The 27,483-nt window shown below is 40.1% G+C and overlaps 1 protein-coding gene across 1 annotated transcript; it reads left to right on the top strand.

Moving 5' to 3' along the window:
• Window positions 1-1,947: 1,947 nt before the first annotated feature.
• brdt (bromodomain, testis-specific) lies at window positions 1,948-25,532 on the top strand. Its single transcript, XM_075486229.1, has 19 exons — window positions 1,948-2,139; window positions 2,300-2,437; window positions 2,545-2,680; window positions 2,886-3,007; window positions 14,656-15,006; window positions 15,088-15,216; window positions 15,425-15,625; window positions 15,715-15,896; window positions 16,014-16,303; window positions 16,397-16,507; window positions 16,587-16,721; window positions 19,109-19,164; window positions 19,905-20,070; window positions 20,441-20,511; window positions 22,251-22,314; window positions 22,398-22,510; window positions 22,665-22,855; window positions 25,147-25,366; window positions 25,467-25,532. The coding sequence occupies exons 1-19, from the start codon at window positions 1,948-1,950 to the stop codon at window positions 25,530-25,532; spliced, it is 2,934 nt and encodes a 977-aa protein (XP_075342344.1).
• The last annotated feature ends 1,951 nt before the right edge of the window (window positions 25,533-27,483 follow it).

The raw sequence follows: 27,483 nt of genomic DNA, 5'->3' as shown, positions 1-27,483 counted from the left end.
GAATATTGCCAGATATATATCTGCCTTCTTTTTGTTATGTTTATTTATCAGATTGACTCTTGGTATTAAAAGCCTTTACCCATTTTAAATTCTGGTTTATATCCCTTGTAAAACTGCATCAAGTCAATGAAAGTTCCAAAATCATGGATACAAGACTCCAGGTCAAATGTATAACTGAAACAGAATGAAATCTCGTCTCATCACAGCAGTGTACTACAGAGGAAGTTCAGCTCGGCCAAACTTTGCATTATCTGGCACGACAAAACTAGAAATTCCACTCAATTTTCTTTTTTTCTTTCTAATGCTCTCTGCGCACTAAGTGATTGGTATTTGATGTAATACAATTACATATGTTTTTTTTTTTTTTCGTTTTATTTACTTTTCTCCACACAACATACACAGATCAAATGAAACTTAAGATGTATCCTGATTGCTTTTTTTTTTTTTTTTTTTGGGAGGGGGGGCAGCAGCTCAACTTCTTCCCTGGTCCTTAAAGATGTAGCACCTCTCATCCAAAAGGTTTCTTTAGTTCCTACTGACTGGACGGTTTCAGGCTGCTAAACTATTGTTGGACATTCACACTTGGGTTGAGGTTATGTGTTTCGGTAAGCATGTGTGTTTTATGACACCAGAAACGGCTCATTAGTGTAAAACTGCTCACCAGTCGGATCGAAACAAGTTCACTTGCCTTCTATTAAAGCGCTTGGGATGAGGTAGTTTGAATGGAGAGATTTGATGAGTATACATATCATTATAGCAATTAAAACCAACAATGACTGTTGGCAGAAAACCATTGATTGTGGCGATATTTTATTTTTTTTAAGCTAATGCATATCTGCCATTAAGGTCTGACTCTGTCCCATCATGAAGAATATCTTACGAGGATTAATCTACCTTCTAGTGTGTTTAATGAGATAACAATGGAAGAATAAAACGGACATTCGTCACCAGCTGTATGTATGCAGGTTCCCGTGGGAATGAGACAGCTTTCAGTTTGTGCCACTGTAACTGCTCATCATCTTTTAGTGGCTTCATGTGCAGCTCAACAGGTTAGCGTTCAAAATGTGATCCATCAGCTGAGATCTGCATCATAAGTTGTTATTTCAACACGGAGTCCTGTTCAATATAGTTGTCGTTTTGGGTTGATGGGGAAGAAATTCATCAAAATCTGCCGTTTAGGCTATTAAAGGTTGAAATGATTATCGGTGTGGTTCCTTTAACAGTTGAAATGCCAACAATTCATTGAAATTTCCTAAATGCCATACAGATTGACTTTATGTCGTCACTATATGTTGGACAACCTGACATTTCTTTGACTTTCAATTTCGATTCAGTGTCAGATGTCAACATGGACTAATACTTCTTCCACATAAACAGCCACAGGGTACTAAAGTACTACTGACTCGGCAACCTTCAAAAAAATGCAGTGTTTAATTTAGTTGTATAAGGAAAGGACATTTCTACTGTTTGTTTTTCTCTTTGACAAATTGTCTTCTATCATTTCTTAGAGATACTGTAGGTGGCACTATAATCCACGTGGCACGTGAGTCTGTTTATGGCTATAGTTCACTTCTTTTGCTTTTCTGTACGCCTATAATAGAATCATAGGTTTAAATGATTATTTCATGTAACTTTTTATCAGCTGTTCCTTAACCATTCAGTGTTGGAGGCTTGTAACTGAAACGGTTTAATATTCATATGAAAGCATACTGAAACCAGGCTAAATGGTGTATTGGTTAGACCGTTATGAGCCACAGTAAACATCAATGGTTGTTCCTTTTCATAAGGATATCACATGAAAGGCAGAATGGTTGCCAACATTGTTGTGGTAAAGAACACTGGTCACAACTTTTCATTCTTCATACAGGAAAGCGTGTGATGACCTCCAAGTTGCAGCCGAGTGTTCTCCAGGCAGTGTCCCCCCTTTCAATGCTTTCGGATAACAGGATGTCTGATGTTAAAGTGTTACCCACTGTGAGTGGAAATCCACCTCCACCAGAGGTCATAAATCCCAAGAAGCCCGGTCGTGTAACCAATCAGCTCCAGTATTTGGAGAAGGTGGTGATCAGAGCTTTATGGAGACATCAATATTCATGGCCTTTTCGGCAGCCAGTTGATGCAGTGGCACTGTGTCTTCCGGTAAGTAGTAAAACTGTCATTTATTCATTCAACATTGCAGCCTGAATCTGAAGGGTCTTTGTTTTGTTTTTGACCTTAGATTAGCGGAATCCAACACTTATGGTCTTCCATTTGTGTGATCTGGAGGGAAAAGACTTAAGGCAGTATCTTTATCTTTCAGGATTATTATACAATTGTTACACATCCTATGGATCTGAGCACCATTAAGAAGCGACTTCAGAACAGATATTACTGGGAAGCAATTGAATGTATGAAAGACTTCAACACTATGTTCACCAACTGCTATGTGTACAACCGAGTAAGAGAATCACATTTGTTTTTGCTTCACTGTATTTTCTGGTGCTGAAGGATGCTCTGCAGTTAAAACAGAATTGCCACAGAAGTCTTTCCATTTTCATTCAACAGCCTGGAGATGACATTGTTCTGATGGCACAGACCCTGGAAAAGCTTTTTTTACAGAAAGTGTCCCAAATGCCTACTGAAGAGTTGGTTACAGCAATCATTGCACAGGGACCAGTGAAGGGGAGAAAGACGACTACAGGTGCTACTATCCACAAATGTTTAAATCAGTTTGATTGTTTCTAAAAATGTTTTTTTTTTTTTTTTTTGGTAGATAATTTTGCTAACAGAAATCTCCAGCATTGCAGTGGATAATTGTGCTAATTTATTTAGAGCTATTTATTCTTATTTAGCAAGGGGTTATGCTGGTTAATGTGAGTGTTTTTACTTTACCACTCATGATGCAGGTGCAGTAAAGCAGAGTTCCCTCGTGTCAGCGGTTGTTCTCCAGCAGACTGTAACAGTCATCCCTCCTGAGGGGCCTCAGCTCAACCCACCCATCCAACTCTCTACACAGGCCAACGCAACAGTAAGCATCAGAAAACTTAACTGTATACACTCTGAATGTCTTGTTTATACTGAATGGGATTTAGATGATGAAACATAAGCCGCTTTCACTCTCTCTCACACACACACACTGGAGTTCTGAAATGTGCTTTATTCTGGGGCGGTGGCACGTGAGAACACAAATGTTCGCAACATTCCCTCCATATTTCAGAGGTTTCTGATAATTTGCAGAAGCTTGGCAAGTGAACTTCTGCGTGTGCTTAATGCTGGGCTGTACGAGATCTCCGCTAACTCTTCACTGTTGTTAATATAGACAGATACATGCAGTACTTCCATCAACACAATGAGGAGTCTCATTTGCTGTCCTCAATGTGTAATAAAGACAACACAGCTTTTTCCTCAGTGTCATTTCTGGATCACATGCTGCCTCCTGCACACTCTAGACACCCATTGCCCAACACTTTGTCCCACAGATCAAACAGTGTGTCCTTGCTCCTGACAATCTCTAGTATTCATTTGTGAAAACTGCTGTACAGAAAAGCGTTTGTTCTCAGACTTTGCTCTGGCTTCAGTAAGAAAATGACTCGGCTGGAAGATCTGATGTTATTTTCTTTGTTCAAAATAGTTTTTTTTATTATTGTTATTATTATTGTCATGCAATAGCAGTAGCCCAGTGTGTGATGATCTGACTGGGACATCTGACCATTCCTTCCATACTGTGTGCCACTTACAAACCCATTTATCAAATGGAATGAATTAATTCTACAGTTTGAAAAATACTTTATTCATGAGTCTATAAGTTGTTGGGGTTTTTTTTGTTTTGTTTTTTAAATCTAACACAATCTTAAAACTGTCGTTTATAAATTTGTTCAAACATTTATTTAATAGATACGAGTAGAAAGAAAATTTGATACCAACAACACACTGTAAAAATAATTGGAGAGACGTGTTTACCATTGTCATCCTTCCTTTTGATGACACTCTTTAATTGTTCAGCAACTAAGGAAACTTACTGTGTCAGTTTTTGGACTTCTCAACAGTCTGTCATTGGCAAGGCAAGTTTATTTGTAGAGGACAATTCATACACAAGGCAATTCAAAGTGCCTTACAGCCACATAAAATCACAAGAAGGCAAATAAAATCATTCCAAAAAAACATTAAAAAAGATAATCATTAATTAAATTAAAAGCGAAGAGTGCAGATTAAATACTTTCAGGTGTCATATGCACAGCTAAATAGAACTGTTTTCAGCCTGGATTTAAACCTTGTCAGATTTGATGCTGTCTCACATCTTTTGGAAGACTGTTCCAGGTTTTAGGAGCATAAAACTGAAAAGCAGCCTCACCTTGTTTAGTCCTAACTCTGGGCACCAGCAGGAGACCCCTCCCTGAGGTTCTCAGTGTCCGAGTTGGTTCATATGGCTCTAACATGTCATACCAAAGTTCATACTTTGGCGCTAGACCATGAAGAGACTTTTACACAAGCAGAGCTGTTTTAAAGTCTATTCTCTGAGCGACAGGAAGCCAGTGCAGAGACCTGAGCACTGGACTAATATGGTCGTATTTCCTGGTTCTAGTCAGGACTTGAGCAGCAGCGTTCTGGATGTACTGCAGCTGTCTTACAGGCCGTTTAGAGAGCCCAGTGCACAGGCCGTTACAGTAGTCTAACCTGCTGGAGACAGATGCATGGATTAGTCTTTCTCAGTCTGGTTTAAACACTATTCCTTTGATTCTGGCAATGTTTTTTAGATGGTGAAAAGCTGCTGCTGTTATTGATTTAATGTGGCTGTTAAAGTTCAGGTCTGAGTCCAATATAACCTCTAGATTTCTAACTTGATTATTAGGTTTTAAAGAGAGAGTCTCAAGGTGACTGATAATACTTTCTCTTTGTTTCTGTGGGCCACAGACAATGATCTCAGTTTTGTCTGAGTTTAGCTGGAGAAAATTGTTTTGCATCCATACACTGATCTGTTCGATGCAGTGACACAATGTATCTACAGGCCCGTGTTCTCCTGCCATCAGTGACATGTAGATCTGAGTGTCATATGCATAGTTGTGGTATGACACATTATAGCTGCGTATTAGCTGGCCTAATGGAAGCATGTACAGATTGAACAGTAGGGGTCCCAGGATTGACCCCTGGGGAACCCGAAAGGTCATAGCCATTTGGTCTGTGAGCCAGTTACCAATTTCAACAAAATATTTCCTGTCCTCGAGACAGGACTTGAACCAGTTTAACCCTCATACCTGATTTAAAACGACTTAATTTCTGAAATGGGACATTTTTGTCCCCTTTTAAAACGACCTAATAACATCATATGTTAATATTTTTTTCCCGCTTTTTTTTTCGTAGATCTTTTATTCCACTTCAGTTCTGATCATAACTACCAAGTTTTCAATTATTTTCAAAACTTTAACCCTTTAAATACTGGTTTATAAGATGTAAACACCAATTTCTGTAAAAATAAAAACACAAAACTGCTATATTTTCAATATATAGAATGCAAAGTGGAATTGTTGAGGGGCGATAATTATGGTCTGGGATATGTCAATGATCAGCAACAACACTGATTTTTAGAGATTTTAAATTTTTTTTTGCTATGTCTGATTTTTAAAAACTCCTTAATTTCTGAAAAGGGCCATTTTTGTCCCCTTCTAAAATGACCTAAAAACATCATATTAATATTTTTTTCCCACTTTTTTTTCATAAATATTTTATTCCACTTCAGTTCTAATCATAACTACAAATTTTCAAATATTAAAAAAAAAAATTAAACCTTTAGATGCCAGTTTGAACTTTTTAGCCCAAATTTTAAGCCTTTAGGTGCCAGTATTTTCAAAATATGGAACTCAAAGTGGAATTATTGAGTAGGGATAATTATGGTCTGGGATATGTCAATGATCAGCAACAACACTGATTTTTAGAGATTTTAAATTTTTTTGCTATGTCTGATTTTTAAAAACTCCTTAATTTCTGAAAAGGGCCATTTTTGTCCCCTTCTAAAATGACCTAAAAACATCATTAATATATATATATATTTTTTTTCCAGAAATCTTTTCTTCCACTTCAGTTCTAATCATAACCACCAAGTTTTCAATTATTTTCAAAAAATTAACCCTTTAAATACTAGTGTTTATGAGGTAAACACCAATTTCTGTTGTTAAACACACACAAAAACTGTTGTATTTTCAATGTATGCAGTGCAAAGTGAAATATTCTATGGGGGATTATTAGGTCTGGGATATGTCATTGAGCTACAACATCAGTTTTTACAGCTTTTTAGTTTTTCTACAATGGCAGATTACAGAAACGGCTCCCATAGACATCCATTCTAATGAATACAGCATTAGACTATAGCCCCTTTCACACTGAGACCCGCTACCTTAGCGGGTCCAAATTGCACCTTCGACCCACGTCGAGCAATGTGAACGCTTGGCGTGTTAGGTGACCCGTGTCGCCTGAAGCCGGGTTCAGGGGGCGTTGCCTAGTGGCAGAGCGTCACGCGAAATACATAAAATGCTGGGCATGTACAATGACGTAGGCACAAGCCATGCGTCAGAGGTAGGGTTAAATGGCTTCCTCCCAGATAGCGTGGCACATGTCAAAATATGGCCAGTCCAATCGCCCTCTGCCACTCCTGCCGTTGTGGTCATTAACAGCATGGAACTTTTTCCTCATGGCTTTTAATTTGTTGGTCACCTGCGTCTTGCTGCGTGGGAAACCTCTCGCCAGCCCTTCCAGCAGAGGTCCATCTTTCACCGTCCCCGACATGTGGCGGTAAATAACGTCCTCTGCTCGGAGGCTGAGGAGCTCGCAGACCTCCTTGTCTCCCCAGTTGGCCATTTTCAAAAATTCTTTTTTTTTTTTTTTTATTTATTTATATAGCGCCAAATACAACAAATGTCATCTCAAGGCACTTAGATAGTAAGTCCAATTCAAGCCAATTGGAATTCAATTAATTAATAATAATCATAATTCATAAAATAATCCAATTCGTTCATATAGAGCCAATTCAAAAACAATTTCCTAGCTAAGAAAACCAACAGATTGCACTGAAAACTTTTTGTTTTTCGGTCCAATCTCCCGGCCTGAGCGTGCCTGAGGCGACTGTGGAGAGAAACGACTCCCTTTTAACAGGAAGAAACCTCTGGCAGAACCAGACTCAGGAAGGGTGGCCATCCGCCTCGACCAGCTGGGGTTTGAGAAGACTGAAAGGGGGGCCGCGGCGGCACAGTAACACCATTCAAAGGATATCTGTTGGAACAGGGAAACACGAGTTAATGACCACAATAATATCACATATACATAAAGAGAGTAAAGTGAGGAAAGGTGTGACAGATGAGGCCCCCCAGCAGTCTAGGCCTATAGCAGCTTAACTATGGGATGTTTCAGGATCACCTGAGCCATCCCTATTCAAGGTAAACACAAGAAACTTGTGCTAACGAAAAAATAAATAATAAAATAAAGGACCAGACTCAGTGAGTAATTCCCTATACTCCCTATATAGATCTGCTCCTCACACCACAACAACCATCTTTTTACAGCCACAAGCTACCTCAGCCTCTCACCAACTGCACACCAGTCACAGCGGGGTGGGGATGCAAACCCTGGTTCGGGTAGGGGGTAATGAAAGTATAGAGGGTGCCAGAGGTGGAGGCAGAACAAGACACACTAGCAGACACACTATCAGATTCAACAGACCTAACTATAAGCTTTATAAAAAAGGAAAGTTTTAAGCCTGGTCTTAAAAGTGGAAAGGGCGTCTGCTTCCCGGACATTTACTGGCAGCTTATTCCACAATAGAGGGGCCTGATAACTGAAGGCTCTGCCTCCCATTCTACTTTTAGAAACTCTGGGAACCTCAAGTAAACCTGCAGTTTGGAAACGAAGTGCTCTGTTAGGAAAATATCTTACAATGAGATCTTTAAGATATGATGGCGCTCGGTCATTAAGAGCTTTATATGTAAGGAGAAGAATCTTAAATTCTATTCTGAATTTAACAGGGAGCCAATGAAGAGAAGCTAAAACTGGAGAAATATGATCTCTCCTGTTAGTTCTCATCAAAACTCTGGCTGCAGCAGTTTGGATCAACTGAAGGCTTTTCAGAGAATATGTGGGACAGCCCAAGAATAAAGAATTACAGTAGTCCAATCTTGAAGTAACAAATGCATGAATTAGTTTTTCTGCATCACTCTGAGACAAGATGTTCCTGATTTTAACAATATTACGAAGATGAAAGAAGGCAGTCCTAGAAACCAGTTTTATATGCGGGTCAAATGATAAGTTCTGGTCAAAAATAACTCCAAGGTTCCTCACTGTAGAGGAACCTTGGAGTTATTGTAAACTCCAAGGTTGATGTAAAACAGAGTGAAACTTGTCCTCACCTGTCGCTGTTGTTCTGGATCAGCTGTCCATCCTGTCTTTTAAACTCCTCACGTCACGCCACGCCCATGTCCGACCCACGTCAATTGCTTTCACACCAAACTCGGCTCGGCAAAAAGACTAGGGTCCGACGCGGGTCGAAAGTCGAGTTGACACGGCAGCCCGGGTCGTCAGTGTGAACGCAACAGCGGACACGCTAAATTCGCGGATTAAATGCGGGTTATTCCTGTGTGAAAGGGGCTACTGACACACACACGCAGTTCAGGATTTTTTGGGGGGTTTTTGGTGCTCATCCTCGCTGACCCTGTGCGCTGTGCTGAGGAGGAGAACATTTTTTCCCCCTCTTCGGCACATATGACACTGCAGTGTGTGTTGCAGTGAAGGCAAATGTTGAGGAGCACACAGGTCTGTGGCTCGCCTGCCCATAGACTGGGGGAAGCTCAGGCTTATTCCTTCTAATGGTCCCAACCATGGCGAGGTTTCATTTGAGCAGATCTTCACTCCAATACTTGAAGATAGCAATTTAGCTTATTAGCCCACGACGTAAGCCGATAAATTTTAACACGGCGTCTTCATTGGTAAAACGGCCGATGTACAACTGAATTTCAATTGCAGCTAGAAACTGAAACATTCATATCTTAGATGTCTTTGGAAGGCTATGAGCTGCACACGTCACAGGCAACCCACACTTTGATGCCATATTTTGCGGGTTTGCTGGGGATATACTGCCGAAACGCGCAGTGGAAAGGTCTCCAGCTGCTCATCGATGCAGACTTCTCTGTCCGGGGTGAAGAAGCGGGCGAGTCGGCTCTCCCAATCAAAATCTTGTGCGTGCAATGGTTTGCCTGAAAATGGCCCAACCAGTGCATCCCACAGACTGAGGGTGCTCTCACCTCGTGAGTGATACAACCCGGCGAGGATGAGCAGCCCGAGGAATGCCTGCAACTCTCCCTGGTCGGTGTCCCTCCGGGCCTCTGGGGTGCGTCTGCCTTCCAGGTTGGTAAATTGAATGATTAGCTCCATCAGCTCATCAGTCAAAAAAAGATCCCAGGTGGACTTCAAATCGGTTATGCGGGCGCATGCGTAGGTGGTAGGCCAGGGCGAGCACAGGGCGCAGGCAGGTATCGGAGGGTGATGGCGTGGTTGTCAGACCAGGATATCTTGCTATTTCTTGACACCCACAGAATATCCAGGCCAGCAGTCTCATCAGTTTCATCCTCCGTGCTGTTATAATCAGAGCTGCTGGAGGGAGGGAGTTCCCATTCTTCATCTGAGGAGTCATCAGAGGAGGATGAATAGAGAGAGTCGCTGTCCCCTGGTCTGAGGACTTCCTCCACGGCTTGGGCAACGCTGAATTTTTGTGCCATGCCTTCCAACCTTCCTCCTTCGAGGTGAATCAGGAGAATGAAATGTGCACAGCTCTATAGGCATTCTCTGAGCTGTCGTTGACAAACGAGGGTGCTTTCATCATGTTACCTCAAAGACACCCAAACTATTTCTCGGTCTGACGACCTCATAACATCACTGGGGTCAAACGTGTGTGTGTGTGTGTGTGTGTGTGTGTGTGATAGTCTAATGCTGTATTCATTATAATGGATGTCTATGGGAGCCGTTTCTGTAATCTGCCATTGCAGAAAAACTAAAAAGCTGTAAAAACTGATGTTGTAGCTCATCAATGACATATCCCAGACCTAATAATCCCCCATAGAATATTTCACTTTGCATTGCATACATTGAAAATACAGCAGTTTTTGTGTGTGTTTTTTAACAGAAATTGGTGTTTACCTCATATACACTGGTATTTAAAGAGTTAATTTTTTGAAAATAATTGAAAACTTGGTGGTTATGATCAGAACTGAAGTGGAAGAAAAGATTTTTGGAAAAAAAAAAATTAACATACGGTATTTTGGGGATCATTTTAAAAGGGGACAAAAATGTCCCTTTTCAGAAATTAAGGAGTTTTTTTTTTTTTTTTTTTTTTTTTTTTTTTTTTTTAAATCGGGCATAATAAAAAATTCCTAAAAATCAATGTTGTTGCTAATCATTGACATATCCCAGACCATAATTATCCCTACTTAATAATTCCACTTTGCATTCCATATTTTGAAAATACTGGCACCTAAAGGCTTAAAATTTGGATTAGAAAGTTCAAATTGGCATCTAAAGGGTTAATTTTTTTTAAAAAAATAATTGAAAACTTGGTAGTTATGATTAGAACTGAAGTGGAATAAAAGATTTATGGAAAAAAAAGTGGAAAAAAATATTAATATATGATGATTTTAGGTCGTTTTAAAAGGGGACAAATGGCCCTTTTCAGAAATTAAGTTTTTTTTTTTGTTTTTACACAATGAAAAATTGCATTGTATGTGCGTTTGAAATTCGAAAAAATAGTCAAATGCACAACTGGACCAAATATGATGAGTATCACTATCTACAGTGTGAAATTAGAGGAGAAAGTACACCCCAAGTGGACACAAATGTCCCCTATCAGGGATTAGGGTTAAAGCACTACCAGAGATTCCCACCCAGTCTTCTAACCTCTGTAATAAGATTGCATGGTCAGCTGTGTCAAAGGCAGCACTCAGGTCCAGCAGAACTAAGACTGAGACTTTGCCTGCGTCTGTCTTCAGGCGAATATCGTTTGTCACCTTGATCAGAGCTGTCTCAGTACTGTGGTGGTGTGCCTAAATCCTGATTGGAACGTATCAAAAGCATTGTTAGACAGGAGAAGGTCAGTAAGCTGTTGGTATAGTTACATTGTCTGGTTCTCCTCTTGATTCTACTGCTTCAACAGAGGGCAACTGGACTTCTTTCCTTCGGTCCTTTAAACGTTTCACTTCTCATCTGAAAGGCATCTTTCAGTCCATCCATCCATTTGCTTTTCCAGCTTAACCCTGTAAGACCCACTGTTGCAGAATTACAACAATTTTTGCATCCCCCCTAGCCTGGGAATTCCCATGCTGCTTTGCGCTCGATTTCATTCTCACTGCAAAGTCAGCCTGGAAACCACCGCCCTTATTTTTGCCAGAGTTTGGGAACCAATCACAGAACGGGGGGGCAGCAAGACGATGACGACGTCTATGCGCTACACCGAAGCTTGTAGAGTGTTAATTCAACATGACAGCGGACACAACGTTACCGTTCAATGCAGCCTTAGAAAGTGTTTCGGAGTAGATTCACCCTAGGGTCATTTGAACCGTGACATCCAGCCAAGTAGCCCACCCGAAGTTTTTCCGATATTGGCTGAACATCAGCTGAGTTACTGAGTTATCCCGAATAGCTTAGTACAAGCGCTAACGGATCCTGGCAGTATCTCCAAAATTACCACACTAAAATCACATGTCATGAAACCAAACTTCTACAGTAGTACAAATATGGTCTGTACTCACAAAACGATGCATTTGGAAGTTTGTACATAGTCCAGGAGTTTATTATTATCATCAACACAAGCCTGATAGCTTTTCTGCTGCTAAAGCTACGTCGACGTCACTTCTGGGAGCTGGGAGCTTCAAAGTAAGATGAGGGTTGAGCTACTACTGTAGACAACAAAGCAAGGCTGCTCAATTTCTCCATTATTAAAATAAATTTACAACTCTACAACATAAAAATTCATGTAGAATATAGCATATAGGCCTACTTTGTTGTCAATTTAAGTAGCTTAGAGCGCAAGTTTACTTTTATTTTCCATTTTTTTTCTTCTTCCTCGTCGAATTTCTGTCGTCATCTGGTATAAGTGACTCAATTGGCTATGAGTCGCGCGCAAAGCAGCATGGGAAATACCTGACGTCATTTGATAGACATTCGTAGCGCCCAATAAACAGCTCTAGGCGTTCGTAAACCACGCCTCAAATACGAGAAAATGCACACCTAGTTCCCAGACCACCATCTCATCGAGATTGTGGACGCGTCAGCCAGGCTACATCCCCCCCCAAAAAACTTTTCTTTTTTTTGTTTGTTTGTTTTTTTTTTTTTTTTTTTTTTTTTGGTTCAACCACATTAACATACTCATTTGGTCCTATTGTTCAGTCTCAGAAAGCTATTGGGTCACACATTTGTATATAAGGCCTGCCCTCAGGTTGAGAAGTCACACAACCTCCAGATTTTTGAGAGAGCATCAACCCCTTCATTTACTGGACTGGATTTATCTGATTGAAGTAAGTAAAATGCTTTAAATATTTTTTATTGTGTTTATTACAGTGTCTAGAACGTGTCCATATGTATTCATTGTGGAAAATGTGCATTACATTTTATTTAGAGCTTGTTTTGTAAGCGTTGCAATATTACAACGTTGGGTGAATGCGGTAGTCAAAATATCCCTGTTTTGAGAGGAACCTCTTCAGAGGACCTTCCATTTACATTTTTTCTATATAACTTTAAACTACACATGATTTATACATTCTAGCCTTATATTAGATTACATATTATTGTATTGGAAACTAGTGTGCAGGTATATATTGCCATATATAATCATTTTCATTTACTTATAATAAATTCTAACCACCTGCAACATTCAGTATTTTCCCCTTATCACAGAAAGCAGGACTTTCTAACAAAGAAATTCTTTTTGTGCATGTCTGCTCTTTGTCTTGGCTATTGATAAGGAAATGTTCCTATATCAATTCATAGACATAGCAGTTGTGGGGGATGATGGGGGAGGACTTCTCCATTGTTCTGAAGCAGGTGTTGATGCTCAGGAATGTAAGGTGTTGTTGTAAATTGGAGGTTACCTGCATACCTATTAGTATGATAATCAGAGTTTACAATTGGTCAGCTATACACTATTGTGTGACCAGTGAAATGTGTGAATAGGTTATTTCAGTGCAATTTGTAAACACTTCATATTGAAATCAATCTCCCCATCATCCCCTCTTTTTCTGCAGGTTATCTAGAATCTAATAAGCATGTGTGCTGTTTATATTCAATTTTATTTTTTCCATTTCAGAATGCGACCAGCAAGGACAGATCCTCGGTACAGTGTGACGGATGTGATTGAGATGGTCCATAATGGAGAGAGTGATGTGGACATAGAGTTTGACGACACTGATGCGAGTGATGGGGAGTCAGATAACGATGCCTGTGTGGACAAAGAAAACCAGGAACCCACTGACTGCACAGCCAGGACATTGGACATTGAGCCCCAATCAAATGATTGGGGCTCAATGTCCAATGGGTACCACCTGCGGGTACCACCTGCAGGTGGTACCCGAAGAGCACAATTCTGTGGATGAGATGATGATTCCTTTCAAGGGGAGGTTCAGCAGCATCAAGCAGTATATGCGAGGCAAGCCACACCCATGGGGATTCAAAGTATGGGTGAGAGCTGGAATCTCTGGCAGAATGCTTGACTTTGATGTTTACCAAGGGAGCAACACTGGAATACGAGTCAAATCTGAACTTAGATTGTCAGGTGATGTTGTGATGAAGCTTGCCTCCACACTTCCAAAGGGTCAGAACTACAAGATCTACACAGACAACTACTTCACTTCATTTCCATTGGTAGGGAAGCTCCTTGAGGATGGAATCCATTATGTGGGAACAGGCAGGCAGGTGCGCCTACCCAACTGCAACCTTGAAGATGACAAGAGCTTGAAGAAGAAGGGTAGAGGAAGCTTTGACTACAGCTTTTACTTCTATATCTCTATATTATATCATAAATGTATCTGTCAACACTCTTTCCTGGTCATGTTAATCTTGTGTGCCTCAACTGACCTAGTATGTTTTTGTTTTTTTTTGTTTTTTTTTTGCACATTTTTTTGCAACTCATAGAATGTTCTTTGCACAATTATCTTTATTACTCTACTAAGTTCTTGTTGTTGCAATAAATGACTGTTCAGAACAACATGACTGAGGTTATTTTTCATGTTATACTGTTCTGGGACAAAAGCAAAACCCTGCAAAAGAATCCTTAGTTCTGTATTGTTGTTCAGACAATGAGTGCAAATGCAGGAGATTCTGCTCCCCATTGAGCCCAACGTTGCAATATTACAACGTTTCCGTAAAAACTTAACAAAACATTTTTTTTTAAAACACATCATTTTCAGCATCAAAGGCCTCCTACAACAACATCTTAATGGTTGAAAAAATCTTTTTGGTGTTTTTCTATATCTGGGTCTTACAGGGTTAATCCAATTTAGGGTCGCACAGGGGGGCCATCCCAGCTGTCCATAAATAACAGTTTGGAAACAGATCAGTGTTCATACTATAGGCATGCATATTTTTTTTTATTTTTTTTATTTTTTTTTTTAAAAGAAAGATTAATTCTTTGTCCCACTGCATCTAAATATTCAGCTTAAAAAGGGTTTGAAGAGGAAAGCGGACCCTGTGACCCCCGCAACCTCAGTCATCAGGCACAACGAGGTTTCCCCTGCTCAGGAACATTCAGCACCGTGCACATTGTTCTCCAGGACAGGCAGTGGAAGGGTCATCAAGCCTCCTAAGAAAGACTTGCTGATATTAGAGGACAGGAGGGTCAGACTTCCTGATCAACTCGGGTACTGTGAGGGCATCATGAAGGAGATGCTCTCAAAGAGGCACTACGCATATGCTTGGCCCTTCTATACGCCAGTCGATGCAGTTGCTTTGGGCTTGCACGACTACCATGACATCATCAAGCAGCCTATGGACCTGAACACCATCAGGGTAAAATGCTGATTAATTGGAGCATAAAACATCATATTTTATGTAAATGCCTTTTTTTGACACAAGTTATTATTTCCTCAGAAAAAAATGGCTCAACGAGAGTATGCACACGCAAAGGAATTTGCTGCTGATGTCCGACTGATGTTCTCCAACTGCTACAGATACAATCCACCATCACATGAGGTGGTTTATATGGCAAGAAAACTCCAGGTATTTAGTTCTCTTAAAATGGGAGGATGTACTGAAATGTGTGCTGCTTATATGCACATTTGCCTGTTAGTAAACTGCTCCTTTGCCTCTCTCACATGTTTCTTGACTCACTACTGCAAGCAGCTGTTATCAATGGAACGGGAAGCACGTTGACATATTGATTGAACTGTATTTAATTCTACAAAACTATTTGTGTTGGTAACAACAGGAAGTTTTTGAGGACCGTTATCAGAAGGTTCCCCAGGAACTAGAGGGATGCTCCATGTCTCATCGGCGACTTGACAAGGATAAGAAAGGAAACGGAGTTGGAAGTATCTCAACCTCTGCGAGTTCTGAGAGTGAAAGCTCCTCGGATTCGGAGTGTTCGTCAGAGGTGGTTGCCTTGCAGCTGGCTCATCTAGAGGAAAGGGTAGGTATCATACGGTGGCAAAAATGCAAGTGGTTTTCAGGTGTTTATTGTATTTTACTTAACTGTCTTTTTAATGGCTGGCTTTTCAGTTGAAAGCTGTCAGTGATCAGCTGACTAGACTTACTCAGGAGCCTCTTATGAAAACCAAGAAGAAAGGGAAGCTGAAAAAGGAGAAACGAACGAAAGAAAAGGATATCGCTCGACTAAAGAATATGTCTGCAAAATATAAATCTATTGTTGAAAAGCTTGCAAACGGCAAGAGCTCTTCTTTGTAAGTGAGCCCCACATGATTACATAATCTGACATTTTATGCTTTAAGAGAAATGATGATGAACTGTATCCAAAATGTGCTCAGCATGATTTTTAGATGTTTGTTATGTCCGTTAAGGCCTGGAGGCAGAATTCAGAATCTCAGCGTACCCGTTAAATGTAAGAATGAGCTTCCATCAGTACCAATGACTTACGAAGAAAAGAAGCAGTTAAAATTGGACATCAACAAGCTGTCTGGTGACAAACTGGGTGAGTTGGTGAGCATCATTCAAAACAGGGAGTCATGTCTGCGAAATTCTGCTCCCGAGGAGGTTGAAGTGGACTTTGAAATACTCAAGAGTTCCACCCTGAGAGCTCTGCAGAGGTTTGTTGCAACCTGTCTGAGGAAATGCAACAAGAGTGGAAATGGTGAGTAAATCTCAGTCCTCATTATGATTTATTTCAAATAAAAGCTTGTTTTCTGAATGATAATGTATTGTTATTATCTACTCTGTTCCTTAGGAAAGAAACTGAAGCCCAAAGGAGGAGTGCAGATGGAGAAACTCAGGGATGGTGGGAAGCTATTGGTTCTCGGGAGTGACTTGCTTAAGAAAAAAAAGCCACCAGGTAAGAGCAGGATTTAATTCAGTGTTCTACATCCAAGGCACTGGGTTCTAAAATAATTTATTTATTTTTTCATAAATGGCTGAAGTTATGGCGTCTCCCGACCGCCGCTGCCAGCCACACCTCGGTGAGAGCAGCAGCAGCTCATCGTCCAGTTCCGGCAGCAGCAGTAGTACTAGTAATACCCAGTCTAGTGCTTCTGATAGCAGCGATTCTGAATCAGGTTAGCTGCTCCCCTCAGCTTTCCCCTCACTACTGTGGTGCCTTTCTGCCACATTGCACACCCTGGTTTTTCTTGGTTGCACACAAAATATTAAATTGTTTGTTTTATGCATTTGTGAGGTGTTTGCTCTGTTTATTTCCCACACACTGGAGACTGCAACAAGTGTAGTAACATCAGATTGAGTTGTCATTTTAATTATTGAATTATGTTGTTGTACATCGTTCACCATTCAGCATCACTGAGCCTTGTTCAGTGATGCTGAACCTTTGAACCTAGTGTACTGAGACTAAAGCTCTTTTACAGCATTGCATCTCTTTTTCCAGAATAGAATATAACTAAATTTAATTCAATAAGGTGAGATCAAATCAAAGGTTGACAAAGTTTAATGTACATCTGAATCTGAATACAGTTTGGTCGATAGAAATTAGGTTTCGTGGTTAGACTCTGAGGCCTGGATTGTAGATGCTGGTGGTGGACTTCTGATGAGGCTCCATTTTGGGTAAAGTGGAGAAGGTGGAGTTGGGTTGTCAACAGAAGTAAGATTTAAAAAGGACTGAAAAGATACCGATTGGTAAGAAATGTTGTCATAATTAATGTGGAAGGTGTGAGAGCGTGGGAAAGGAAGGAGTGGCGGGGCATCAGTAGGAAAGAAAGGAGTGGATGGGCATCAGTGGGAAAGGACGGAGTGGTGGATGGACATCAGTGGGAAAGGACGGAGTGGTGGATGGACATCAGTGGGAAAGGACGGAGTGGTGGATGGACATCAGTGGGAAAGGACGGAGTGGTGGATGGACATCAGTGGGAAAGGACGGAGTGGTGGATGGACATCAGTGGGAAAGGACGGAGTGGTGGATGGGCATCAGTGGGAAAGGACGGAGTGGTGGATGGGCATCAGTGGGAAAGGACGGAGTGGTGGATGGGCATCAGTGGGAAAGGACGGAGTGGTGGATGGGCATCAGTGGGAAAGGACGGAGTGGTGGATGGACATCAGTGGGAAAGGACGGAGTGGTGGATGGACATCAGTGGGAAAGGACGGAGTGGTGGATGGACTTCAGTGGGAAAGGAAGGAGTGAGGGAACTTTCACCAAAGCTTCATCTCGGATTTATACCAACGAATGTTGACGTATCACAAAATTTGCTTGGTATTTTTCAAAAATGTATCATTAAACAATATTTTATAGTCTTCTAAACAAATTGACGTATCAAATGTTCCCATGTTTGTAAAGGGGAAAATCAAACTACACTGGTTTCTGCTATATATCAAGTCATGGATGCTCAAACTAAACAAAATGTAGCGAACAGTCCTATCGATAAAATGCCTAATCAAACGTTTAGAACATAATGTTGTCGTGCATCCCAATCAGATGCCTGAACCGCCTCAGCTATCTCCTTTTGATGTAGAAAAGCAGCGGCTCTACTTGGATGAATTCTGGAGTTCTTTGCCCCATCTAAAAGGCTGAGCCCAGTCGCACTCTTGAGGAAACTAATTTCAGCCACTTTTATCTTGTCACAATCCAATTCTTGTGACTATGGGTGAGGGTTTCAGAGAAGATGAATTAGTAAATCCTCAAAGTACAGGAACCCCACTGGTACCTGAGTTTTTCTCAGCCGGACATCAGTGGTTTTGCAGTCGACTTCACTTCTGCTTTGGCTTTACATTTCAGACCTGGCGGCTACCTTCTAAGTATTGTTTTGGTGTGTCTTCAGTTCTTAACTTGTACTTTGTTAGAATTAAAAACTTTTTCTGTTCAGAGGTGTACCGCAGACGCAGTAGTGGAGAAACATTTAGTTTTGTGAAATTGACTGGCAAACAAAAACCAGCAAGAAAGACCAATTTGTTAATTTAGCTTATTTTCAGTAAATGATCTTTTCAGCTCCCCAGTGGAAATGAACAAGAAAGAAAGAAGTTGAAACTCCCCCTTCAGGCAGTTATTATAAGAATCACATGGAAATTAACCTAATTTTGTCAGTGTGTTACAATATGTAGATGTGAGTTAAAAATGTTGGGATGTGTAACAGGAACTTTGTGGTGCCCGACCCCCTCTAGACTGATAGCCACGTCTGGTCCATGTATTTGAAAAGTATGAATAAATATTTTGCTATAAGCTAGTACTAATTAAATGAGAAAGTCTGGTAATTATTTGATAGCCATAGAAATGTATAGTTCAAAACTTCATTTAACAATCTGAATGAAGTAATCATTATTTATCAGTAAATTATTTTATTATTGTTTTGTTTTTTTTCCTGGAACACAGAATTTTTCTATCTTCGTCCTACATTTTTCCATGAGTTGAAAAATTAATTTTTCATTTTGATTTGAACTGTTTTGGGACGAAATGTCTGAAACCCGTCTCTGTGACTGAATCATCAATGTGCATGTTTTTCAGTGCCCGACACGAAGAAGCAGAAATCAAAAGACTCTTTCCGAAATGTTAACAAAAAGGTACAATAATTTACTATTTGCTTTAAAGGATAAGACCGGTTTTTTGACATTGGGCCCTTGATTTCACATTATAATATGATGTTCTACTCACCCCTGCTTGTTGTTGGTAATTTGGAGCTGTTCCGAAGATATTCGCGAGGCGTCTGGCTGCTCTCTTGAGATATTCGGCCATGAAACGGTTTCCTATGGGCAAGCTTATACAGGCACAAACTACGCTGTTTATAATTTATTAATTACTGTACACTAGCACTGATAACGTGGAGGTGCGTCGCTTACTTAAAAAAATCCGGGTTACTAATTTTGAATTTTAGCCGAATGAATAAATAGGCAGCAGGTCTGTGGGCTGTCTGGTAGTAGCACCACGAGGACGTCAGTAACACCCACTTTACGACAAAAAAATCAAAATTACAATAACCCGGATTTTTTTAAGTAAGCGACGCACCTCCACGTTATCAGTGCTAATGTACAGTAATTAATAAATTATAAACAGCATAGTTTGTGCCTGTATAAGCTTGCCCATAGGAAACCGTTTCATGGCCGAATATCTCAAGAGAGCAGCCAGACGCCTCTCGAATATCTTCGGAACAGCTCCAAATGTTCAACAACAAGCAGGGGTGAGTAGAACATCATGTTATAATGTGAAATCAAGGGCCCAATGTCAAAAAACCGATCTTATCCTTTAAGTAATGAACGCATGCCTATAAACTAGATTGCTTAAATCTTTTCACCTCAAATTAAAGGTGGCACACAATGCCAGCAGCAAGCAGAAGTCGGAGACTAAAGATCTGACTAAGGCCTCGGACTCGACCTGTCAGTCTCTTCCTCCTGGGCAGTCCATGGCAGCAGAAAGTGAATGCCAGCATTATGCAGACCAGACCTCAGATGAGCTGATTTTATCCCCTCCAGGTAATCTTTATCTTTCCTTGAGCTTTGCCAGTTTTTATTTAATTAAAAAAAAAAAAAAAAACTCAAGATTTCTGAGTCCTCAGTGCTGATAGTGGACACATATCACAAATAGTGCAGTAGTGTACAGTGAGCTTCCTTTTTTCTTCCTGTTTATTTAATAAGGCTGACAGAATATTGTACGTCCCACTGCTGCTGGTTTGTGGTGTAAAGTTGTTCCGCTGCTTCTTTTCACTTTTAGTTTTTTTGTTTGTTTGTTTGTTTTTTTGTTTTTTTTGTTTTTTAAAGGTGCATTACCTAAGGTGCATATTTTTGTTAATGTTTCATATATCTATGACTTGTGTAAGGATGGATGTCATTTACTGTTTCACAGATTTGTCTGCCCTTTTATCCCCCATGGCCTCTCCAGGGGTTTTGCCAGATTGGGCTACAGCAAGATTTGAGGTAACTGAAACTACAAAAATCCCACAGTGTCAGTTTTTTTGACTAAGATTGTTTTTGTCAAATGATTACAAAAAGCATAAAATGGCTTTGACATGTTGATGATCAGGAGCCTGGAAGTTATCAATTAAAAGGGCATTTGTTGTTGCTTCAACACAGGTTATATAAGCATTAACCCCTATACCTGTTGACTTAAAATATTTAAGATCAGCTTTTTTGTTTAGACCAAAGCAGACTGGTTATTGTGTCTATTTTGGTCCTGCTTTCACATTAGATATATTATTAAATTTCAATCTTCAGTTTTACTTGATTCAAATGTGTTAAACATCCACAGGTTTTTGCCAAGCAACTTAAAAAAGTAAAGGGAGGGGGCTCTGCTCTGAGTCTTCTGTATTTCTAAATAAGGTACAGTGTAGATTAGACTAGACTAATTAAGTCTGCTGAAGTGTCATTCCTCCCCAACAGTTGTCGCTGGAGTGCCAGCATTTCCGTGCTGATCAGAGCTGCCGAGACAGATGGTTCAACAAGGAAGTTCCCTTCAGCTGTCTGAACTCTGTTAACGTTACAGTCTTCTTTTGGTTGTGGATGTTTTGCCTTGGGACATAACTGCTGCGAAACATTTGGAGATTAAAATTTTATTGCGCAAAATCACTAATTGTGCAAGCACAAACACTGCTGTCTCTGTTTGCCTTGCATCTGAGCAGCTTGCAAATAAGGCACTGCCATTTTCTTAAGATCTATCCATGTTCCATATTTCTGTGGAGTTTTTATTAGTGTATTACAGCATAAACACTGCCCTAACTTGGACTCTCCCTTTGTCTTTCAAAACGTAACGCTGTGCCTTGTTGATATTAACAGTGAATTGTATTAAAACGAGTTTGGGCCTAGTGCAGTGCCTTGGTTCTGACCCTTGACTTGTTTAGGGAATGCTAGTGACTGCAATCAGTTGCCAACGTAGATATGAGCCTTCTGCAAAATGATTTAGATACCTTTCTTGATGTCTCACAAAGACCAAGATAGATCTGCAGATTCAGGGCCTCATAATTCTCTTTTTATCTTGAATGCTGTACCAATTTTCTAAAATGAGGGGGGAGGGAGCACATGAAAAAACAAAGGCAACTGAAAGCATAGTGAGGAAATGACTAACTAGCTCATTTATTCCGCTGTAGACTCGGATGTAGGATTTCTCTCTCAAGTTGTCAAAAGAAGCCCTGAAATTACTATAACTGAGGAGGAAGAGAAAATAAACGACAACCAAGAGGGGTGTGGGTTTGTAACGTCCTCGGGACAAGATGGGGTTTGGGAGGGTTTAGGCTCGTTGGACAGCTACACCAGTAAAGAGACTGCTAAAAGGCCTACTGAGAACCAACTTTCAGGCAGCCAGTCATGTCTGAGGTGGATGATTTGTTGAGATCTGTTAGATTCTTTCAGATTGAACTTGTTTTGATTGGCAGAGAGTGCTAAGATGGCATGCTATACCTTGCAATGCGTTCAGCTGGGTGTAGTACAGACCTGTTAGGCAACACTAGGACATGAATAGGTTTTGAAGCTGAGTGGACACACTATATCCTATGTAAAAGCCCCCTTTTTAAAATGTAGTCTCTTTTTCTGAAAGTAAGTGACCCAATGGCTATGAGTTGCAACAAAAAACAAATGTCTATGTTAATGATGATAATAATGAGAAGTGGTTCTTATCTTTTTAGAGGAACTTCCAGGATTATACACAAAATCTCCCCTTTCAGCAGGGCCCAGTGGTATCCCCACTCAGAGACAGCCCACTGCAATCTAAAGATGAGACGAGCTGCAGTAAGTGTCTTAAACACTCTGTGTAATGTCAACATTTTGAATTTACTAATACTTTGCACCTTTGAACCTCTACTTTTCAAAAGTGATAAGGCCAGATTTCAGATATGCTGAGGATTTTCCAGACAGTCAGGTGACCAGCGTGTCTCACACTGAGAGTCAATCTGCTGAAGAGGAAAAAACCCAAATTCCTAAAAAGGTTGGAGTTGTTCAACTGAAGCCCTTTTTGTTGTTTTTGTCTTTATCCTCTATTGACAAAATAATCAGTTAATGCAGCTTTAAAGTTTAGCCTTGTCTGTGCCAACAGGCGCCCCCATGTATAGTAGTGAAATGCTGCGATTTGTCGTCCTTAGGACATTTTTCTTAAAAATGCCGAGTCTTGGGCAAGATTGGTGAGACAGTCGATCACCCCAGCTGCAATCAAGTCCTCCAAAGAGAGCTTCCAGCGGTTCCGTAAGGCTGCTATGGAAAAGGAGGAACGTGAGAAAGCACTGAAGAAGAAACCGATGGATGAAAACAAGGAGGAAACTCCAGAGAAGAGCAGGTGTTCAGGAAGAAATTGAAATTGCTTTAGATCTGCACTGAATGTCAATTAATTCACTTCACTTAAATTCTGGTCAATAATTTCTGGCCATGTGGATTTTTTACATTCCTCGAACTGAAGACCCAAGTAAAGTTTTAGCTCTTTTGAATCTCTGATTCTCCGTTTTTCTCTGCGCTTCTGTCTGAATTCTCAGATTTATTTGTTTTTTATCCCAGTTAGTGCGGAGTACAGATAAAGTCATTGTAGTGAACTTGTGCTGACTTATTGCATTGAAAGTTAACAGTGTTCCCTCATAACTGTCTTATCTAAACATTTATTGATAACTTTACATTTTACATTACTTGATTATACAGCTTCTGAGAGGAAATTTACATAAGATGTCTATCAGAGAATGCTGGAACCAGATTTAAAGTATTAATTCCATCACATCATTTTCTTCACTGCCATGTGCAAATATGACAGAGGACGGCGACCTAAATTTTATTCCAGCAATACTTGACTCTCTTGTTGACAGCAGTACAATTTCAATGCGTACATCACTGGACAATGTTGCCCCTCTGAAAAGAAAGGTAATCAGTCAGAAGAGGTTGGCTCCTTGGTATAATTCACAGCTGCATGCTTTAAAGCAGACTCCAAGAAAGCTGGAGAGAAAATGGCAATCCTCTAATTTAGAAGAGTCTCAATTAGTCTGGATAGATAATTTAGTAACGTATAAGAAAGCTCTTTATAAAGCTAGAACTGCTTATTATTCATCATTGATAGAAGAGAATAATAACAATCCCAGGTTTCTTTTCAGCACTGTAGCCAGACTGACTAAGAGTCCAAGCTCTGCTGAGCCATGTATTCCTTTAACTCTTTGCAGTAATGATTAAGTACAGCAGCTTTAGAAGTATCTTTAGAACCTGATTTGTATTTAGACGGTTTCTGATAGTCTCTTCTAAACCATCAACTGGTATTTTAGACCCGATCCAAACCAGACTGTTCAAGGAGGTTTTCCCCTTAATCAGTAGTTCCATATTGGAATTGATCAATCCATCTTTATTGACAAGCTACGTACCACAGTTTTAAAGTTTCTGTAATCAAACCTTTACTTAAACTACTCTTGATTCATAAATGTTAACTAATTATCGACCTATTTCCAATCTCCCTTTTTTTTATCTAAAGTTCTGAAAAAATAGTTGCAGCTCAGCTTTGTGATCATTTAACAGAAATAATCAGTTTGAAGAGTGTCAGTCAGGATTCAGAGTGCATCATAGCACAGAAACGGCACTGGCGAAAGTTACCAATGAATTCCTCTTAGCTTCTGATATCGGACTTGTCTATTTGTCCTGTTGGATCTCAGTGCTGCATTTGATACAGTCAATCACAGCATTCTATTACAGAGACTTGCACATGTTATTGAGATTAAAGGAACTGTATTAGGCTGGTTTAAGTCATATTTATCTGAAAGGTTTGTTCTTGTAAATGAAGAATCTTCCTCACACACCAGAGTAAGTCATGGAGTTCCTCAGGGTTCTGTGCTTGGACCGATTCTTTTCACTTTATACATGCTTCCATTAGGTAACATTATTAGACAGCATGGCATAAATTTCCAGTGCTATGCTGATGATACTCAGCTGTACTTATCTATGAAACCAGATTAAACCAATAGGTTGGTCAGACTACAAGTATGTCTTAAAGACATAAAGACCTTGATGACTCAGAACTGTCTGCTTCTAAATTCAGACAAAACTGAAGTCGTAATCTTTGGACCTGAGGGCTTCAGGGAGAAACTGGCTTCTCGTACTACAGTGAGGAACCTTAGAGTTGTTTTTGACCAGAATTTATCATTTGACTCACATATAAAACAGGTTTCTAGGACTGCCTTCTTTCACTTTGGTAGTATTGCTAAAATAAGTCCATCCCATCTCAGATGCAGAATAACTAATCCATGCATTTGTTACTTCAAGATTGGACTACTGTAATTCTTTATTAGTTGGCTGTCCCATAAATTCTCTGATTGTATATAGGTCTATAATTAGCTAACACTTCTGAATCAAGAGTAGTTTTTTTTTTTTTTTTTTTTTTTTTTAAGTAAAGGTTTAATTACAGCAACCTTAAAAGTCTGAATTGGACTGTATCATTGAAGTGCCTTGAGATGACATTTGTTGTGATTTGGCGCTATATAAATAAACTAAATTGAATTTAAACTCTGGCTGAACTATGTTTTTCAGGCTGCTCTTATCCCAGTATTCTCAAAAATCATATTTAAAACAAGCAACCTCCAAATAACTGAAATCTCGTCTTTCTAGGCTTTCGGGCCCTTGTAAAGCAGAACAAACTCAACAGCCTGTTAAAGAGTGTTTCGATTTGATCGCAAGCATTTGCTCAGAGGCTGCCCTGGATGCTCCCAGTCATCTTGAGAACCAAAAGTCTCCCAATGACGCACAACTTCCAAACCTGCAGTCCTATGTGGACAGAGAAAGAGAGATGGCCCGCAGAAAAGAGCAGGAACGGCGCAGGCGTGAGGCTGTGAGTTCCCTCATCTCTTTGAGTGAGAAATTTCTAATTATCTGTTCAAGTGCTTGTATAAATGGCTTTTTTTTTTTTAATAACTGATGTATTCTTGCAGATGTCTGGTATTGACATGACTATGCAGCGGGACATCATGACTACATTTGAGCTTAACCTGGACTAAAAGTCAGCTGAGATGTACCTGAGAAATGGCTTCTGTTTGTCTCCACTTAATAACCTGAGATATTTTTTCTGTCCAGGACACCGAAGATAATTTGTGTGTTGTTGAGATGAAAATAAATCAATAAAAAATATAAGGGGAGGGGAGGGGAGTAAATGGAATACAAATGGGTTCATCCCCTAATTTGATCCATGTCTGCACTATAGCACTCTTGAATTTGCCATGATTGATTTAAAGCACTGTCATAATTGACACTTGCATTTCCTACATGATGTTTTTTTGTTTTCACATATTTTTATGGCATAGCAAATTCAACAAGGGATGGTTCCAATTGCCAGGTGAAGTCATGCACCCACTGTTAACGGTGCTATGTAGTGCCACCTTGTTGTGTTCATTTTGGGAATGTGCAGTGTTCTGCTCTTGTACCTCTTGCAGTGAATTCTTCCCACTATGTTTCAGTTAATCCGGGCTCAAAAATGCACAACATGTTGACAGGACGCTGGACATTAGTCACATTTGTGCGTCCTGTATTTTCTTTTAAAAAAAGCATTCACACACAAGGGTAATATGCTGCCCACGAACAGATGAACGGGTCTTTAGTTTCTATTATGGGACTGACTAACTCTTGTTTCATATTTTGATTACTTGAAAATATCAGACACTGTTAACTGTACATTCACTCCACTTTGTTATTTATAGTTCTGGCGGTTCCAGAGTTGTTTTGGGCATTATTGGCATATTCAGTATGCTACGTTTGTATATGTTTAAATAAATTTTTTTTTTTTTTTTTTTAAATACTCAAAGTAATAAAAACTATTTTCACTATATGATCAGCATCACTTTGTTGTTAGATCAAGTTTTGTATCAGTGTAGTGCAACCCATTGGATACAAGTACCAGCAGCAGTAGCAAATTCCGTGTAAAGATGCTGCTGCGGTGGCGTGCGTCGATGACATCATCCCAGTAGATAGAATAGAAAAATACTTTATTCATCCCCCAATGGGGGAAATTCAAATTAGTCAAGTAGCTCAAAAAAATTATAAATATTTACAATGATTGTATATTAACAACAACAATAATAATACCAATTCTAGTAAAAATACTACTAACTAATAATAATAATAAATGACTAAATAAACAAATAAATACAAAAATCAATTTGAGAAAAACTCAGTCACAGTTAAAAAGCCTTATGGCAGTGGGAACAAAGGACCTTCTGAACCTCTCAATCCTGCAGCGCAGAGAGATGAGTCTCTCACCTTTTTCACCAGTTTATCCAGGCACCTACAGTTTTTGTCTGTAGTGCAACTCCCCCAGCAGACAACAGCATAGAACAGTGCACTCTCAATGATAGTGTGATAAAACATGCACATATCACTGCAGACATTAAAGGACCCGATCCGTCTCAGGAAGAAAAGACGGTTCTGGCCCCTCCTGTACACTGCTTCTATGTTGGCAGACCACTCAAGTTTATTATCACCACCCCCAGGTATTTGCAGGTCTGAACAGTCTCTATCTCCCCTCCATCAATGCAGACTGACTGGTATGGAGTTTTAGTTCTCCTGAAGTTCACCACCAGCTCTTTGGTCTTGGTAGTGTTCAGGAGCAAACAGTTAATTTTGGTCCAGTCAGTAAAGGCCTCCACAAGGTCCCTGTACTCCTTCTCCTGTCCACCGCGCACACATGCCACAACAGCTGTATCATCAGAATACTTCTGAATGTGGCAGGACTCTGAGTTGTACCTGAAGTCCGATGTGTACAGGGTGAAAAGAAAAGGAGCCAAAACAGTACCCTGCGGAGCCCCAGTACTGCATTGCAGTGTTCCAGAAACACATCTCCCCATCCTGACATACTGTGGTCTGGCAGACAAATAGTCTATAATCCATGATGTCAGGGAGGGGGCCACACCCATACATAGAAGCTTGACTTTTAGTATGGGAGGCCGTATGGTGTTG

Source organism: Odontesthes bonariensis, chromosome 15 (genome assembly GCF_027942865.1).
Source record: "Odontesthes bonariensis isolate fOdoBon6 chromosome 15, fOdoBon6.hap1, whole genome shotgun sequence".
NCBI lineage: Eukaryota > Metazoa > Chordata > Actinopteri > Atheriniformes > Atherinopsidae > Odontesthes > Odontesthes bonariensis.
Note: the sequence above shows the minus strand (reverse complement) of the source record. Positions and strands in the feature narration are given on the sequence as shown.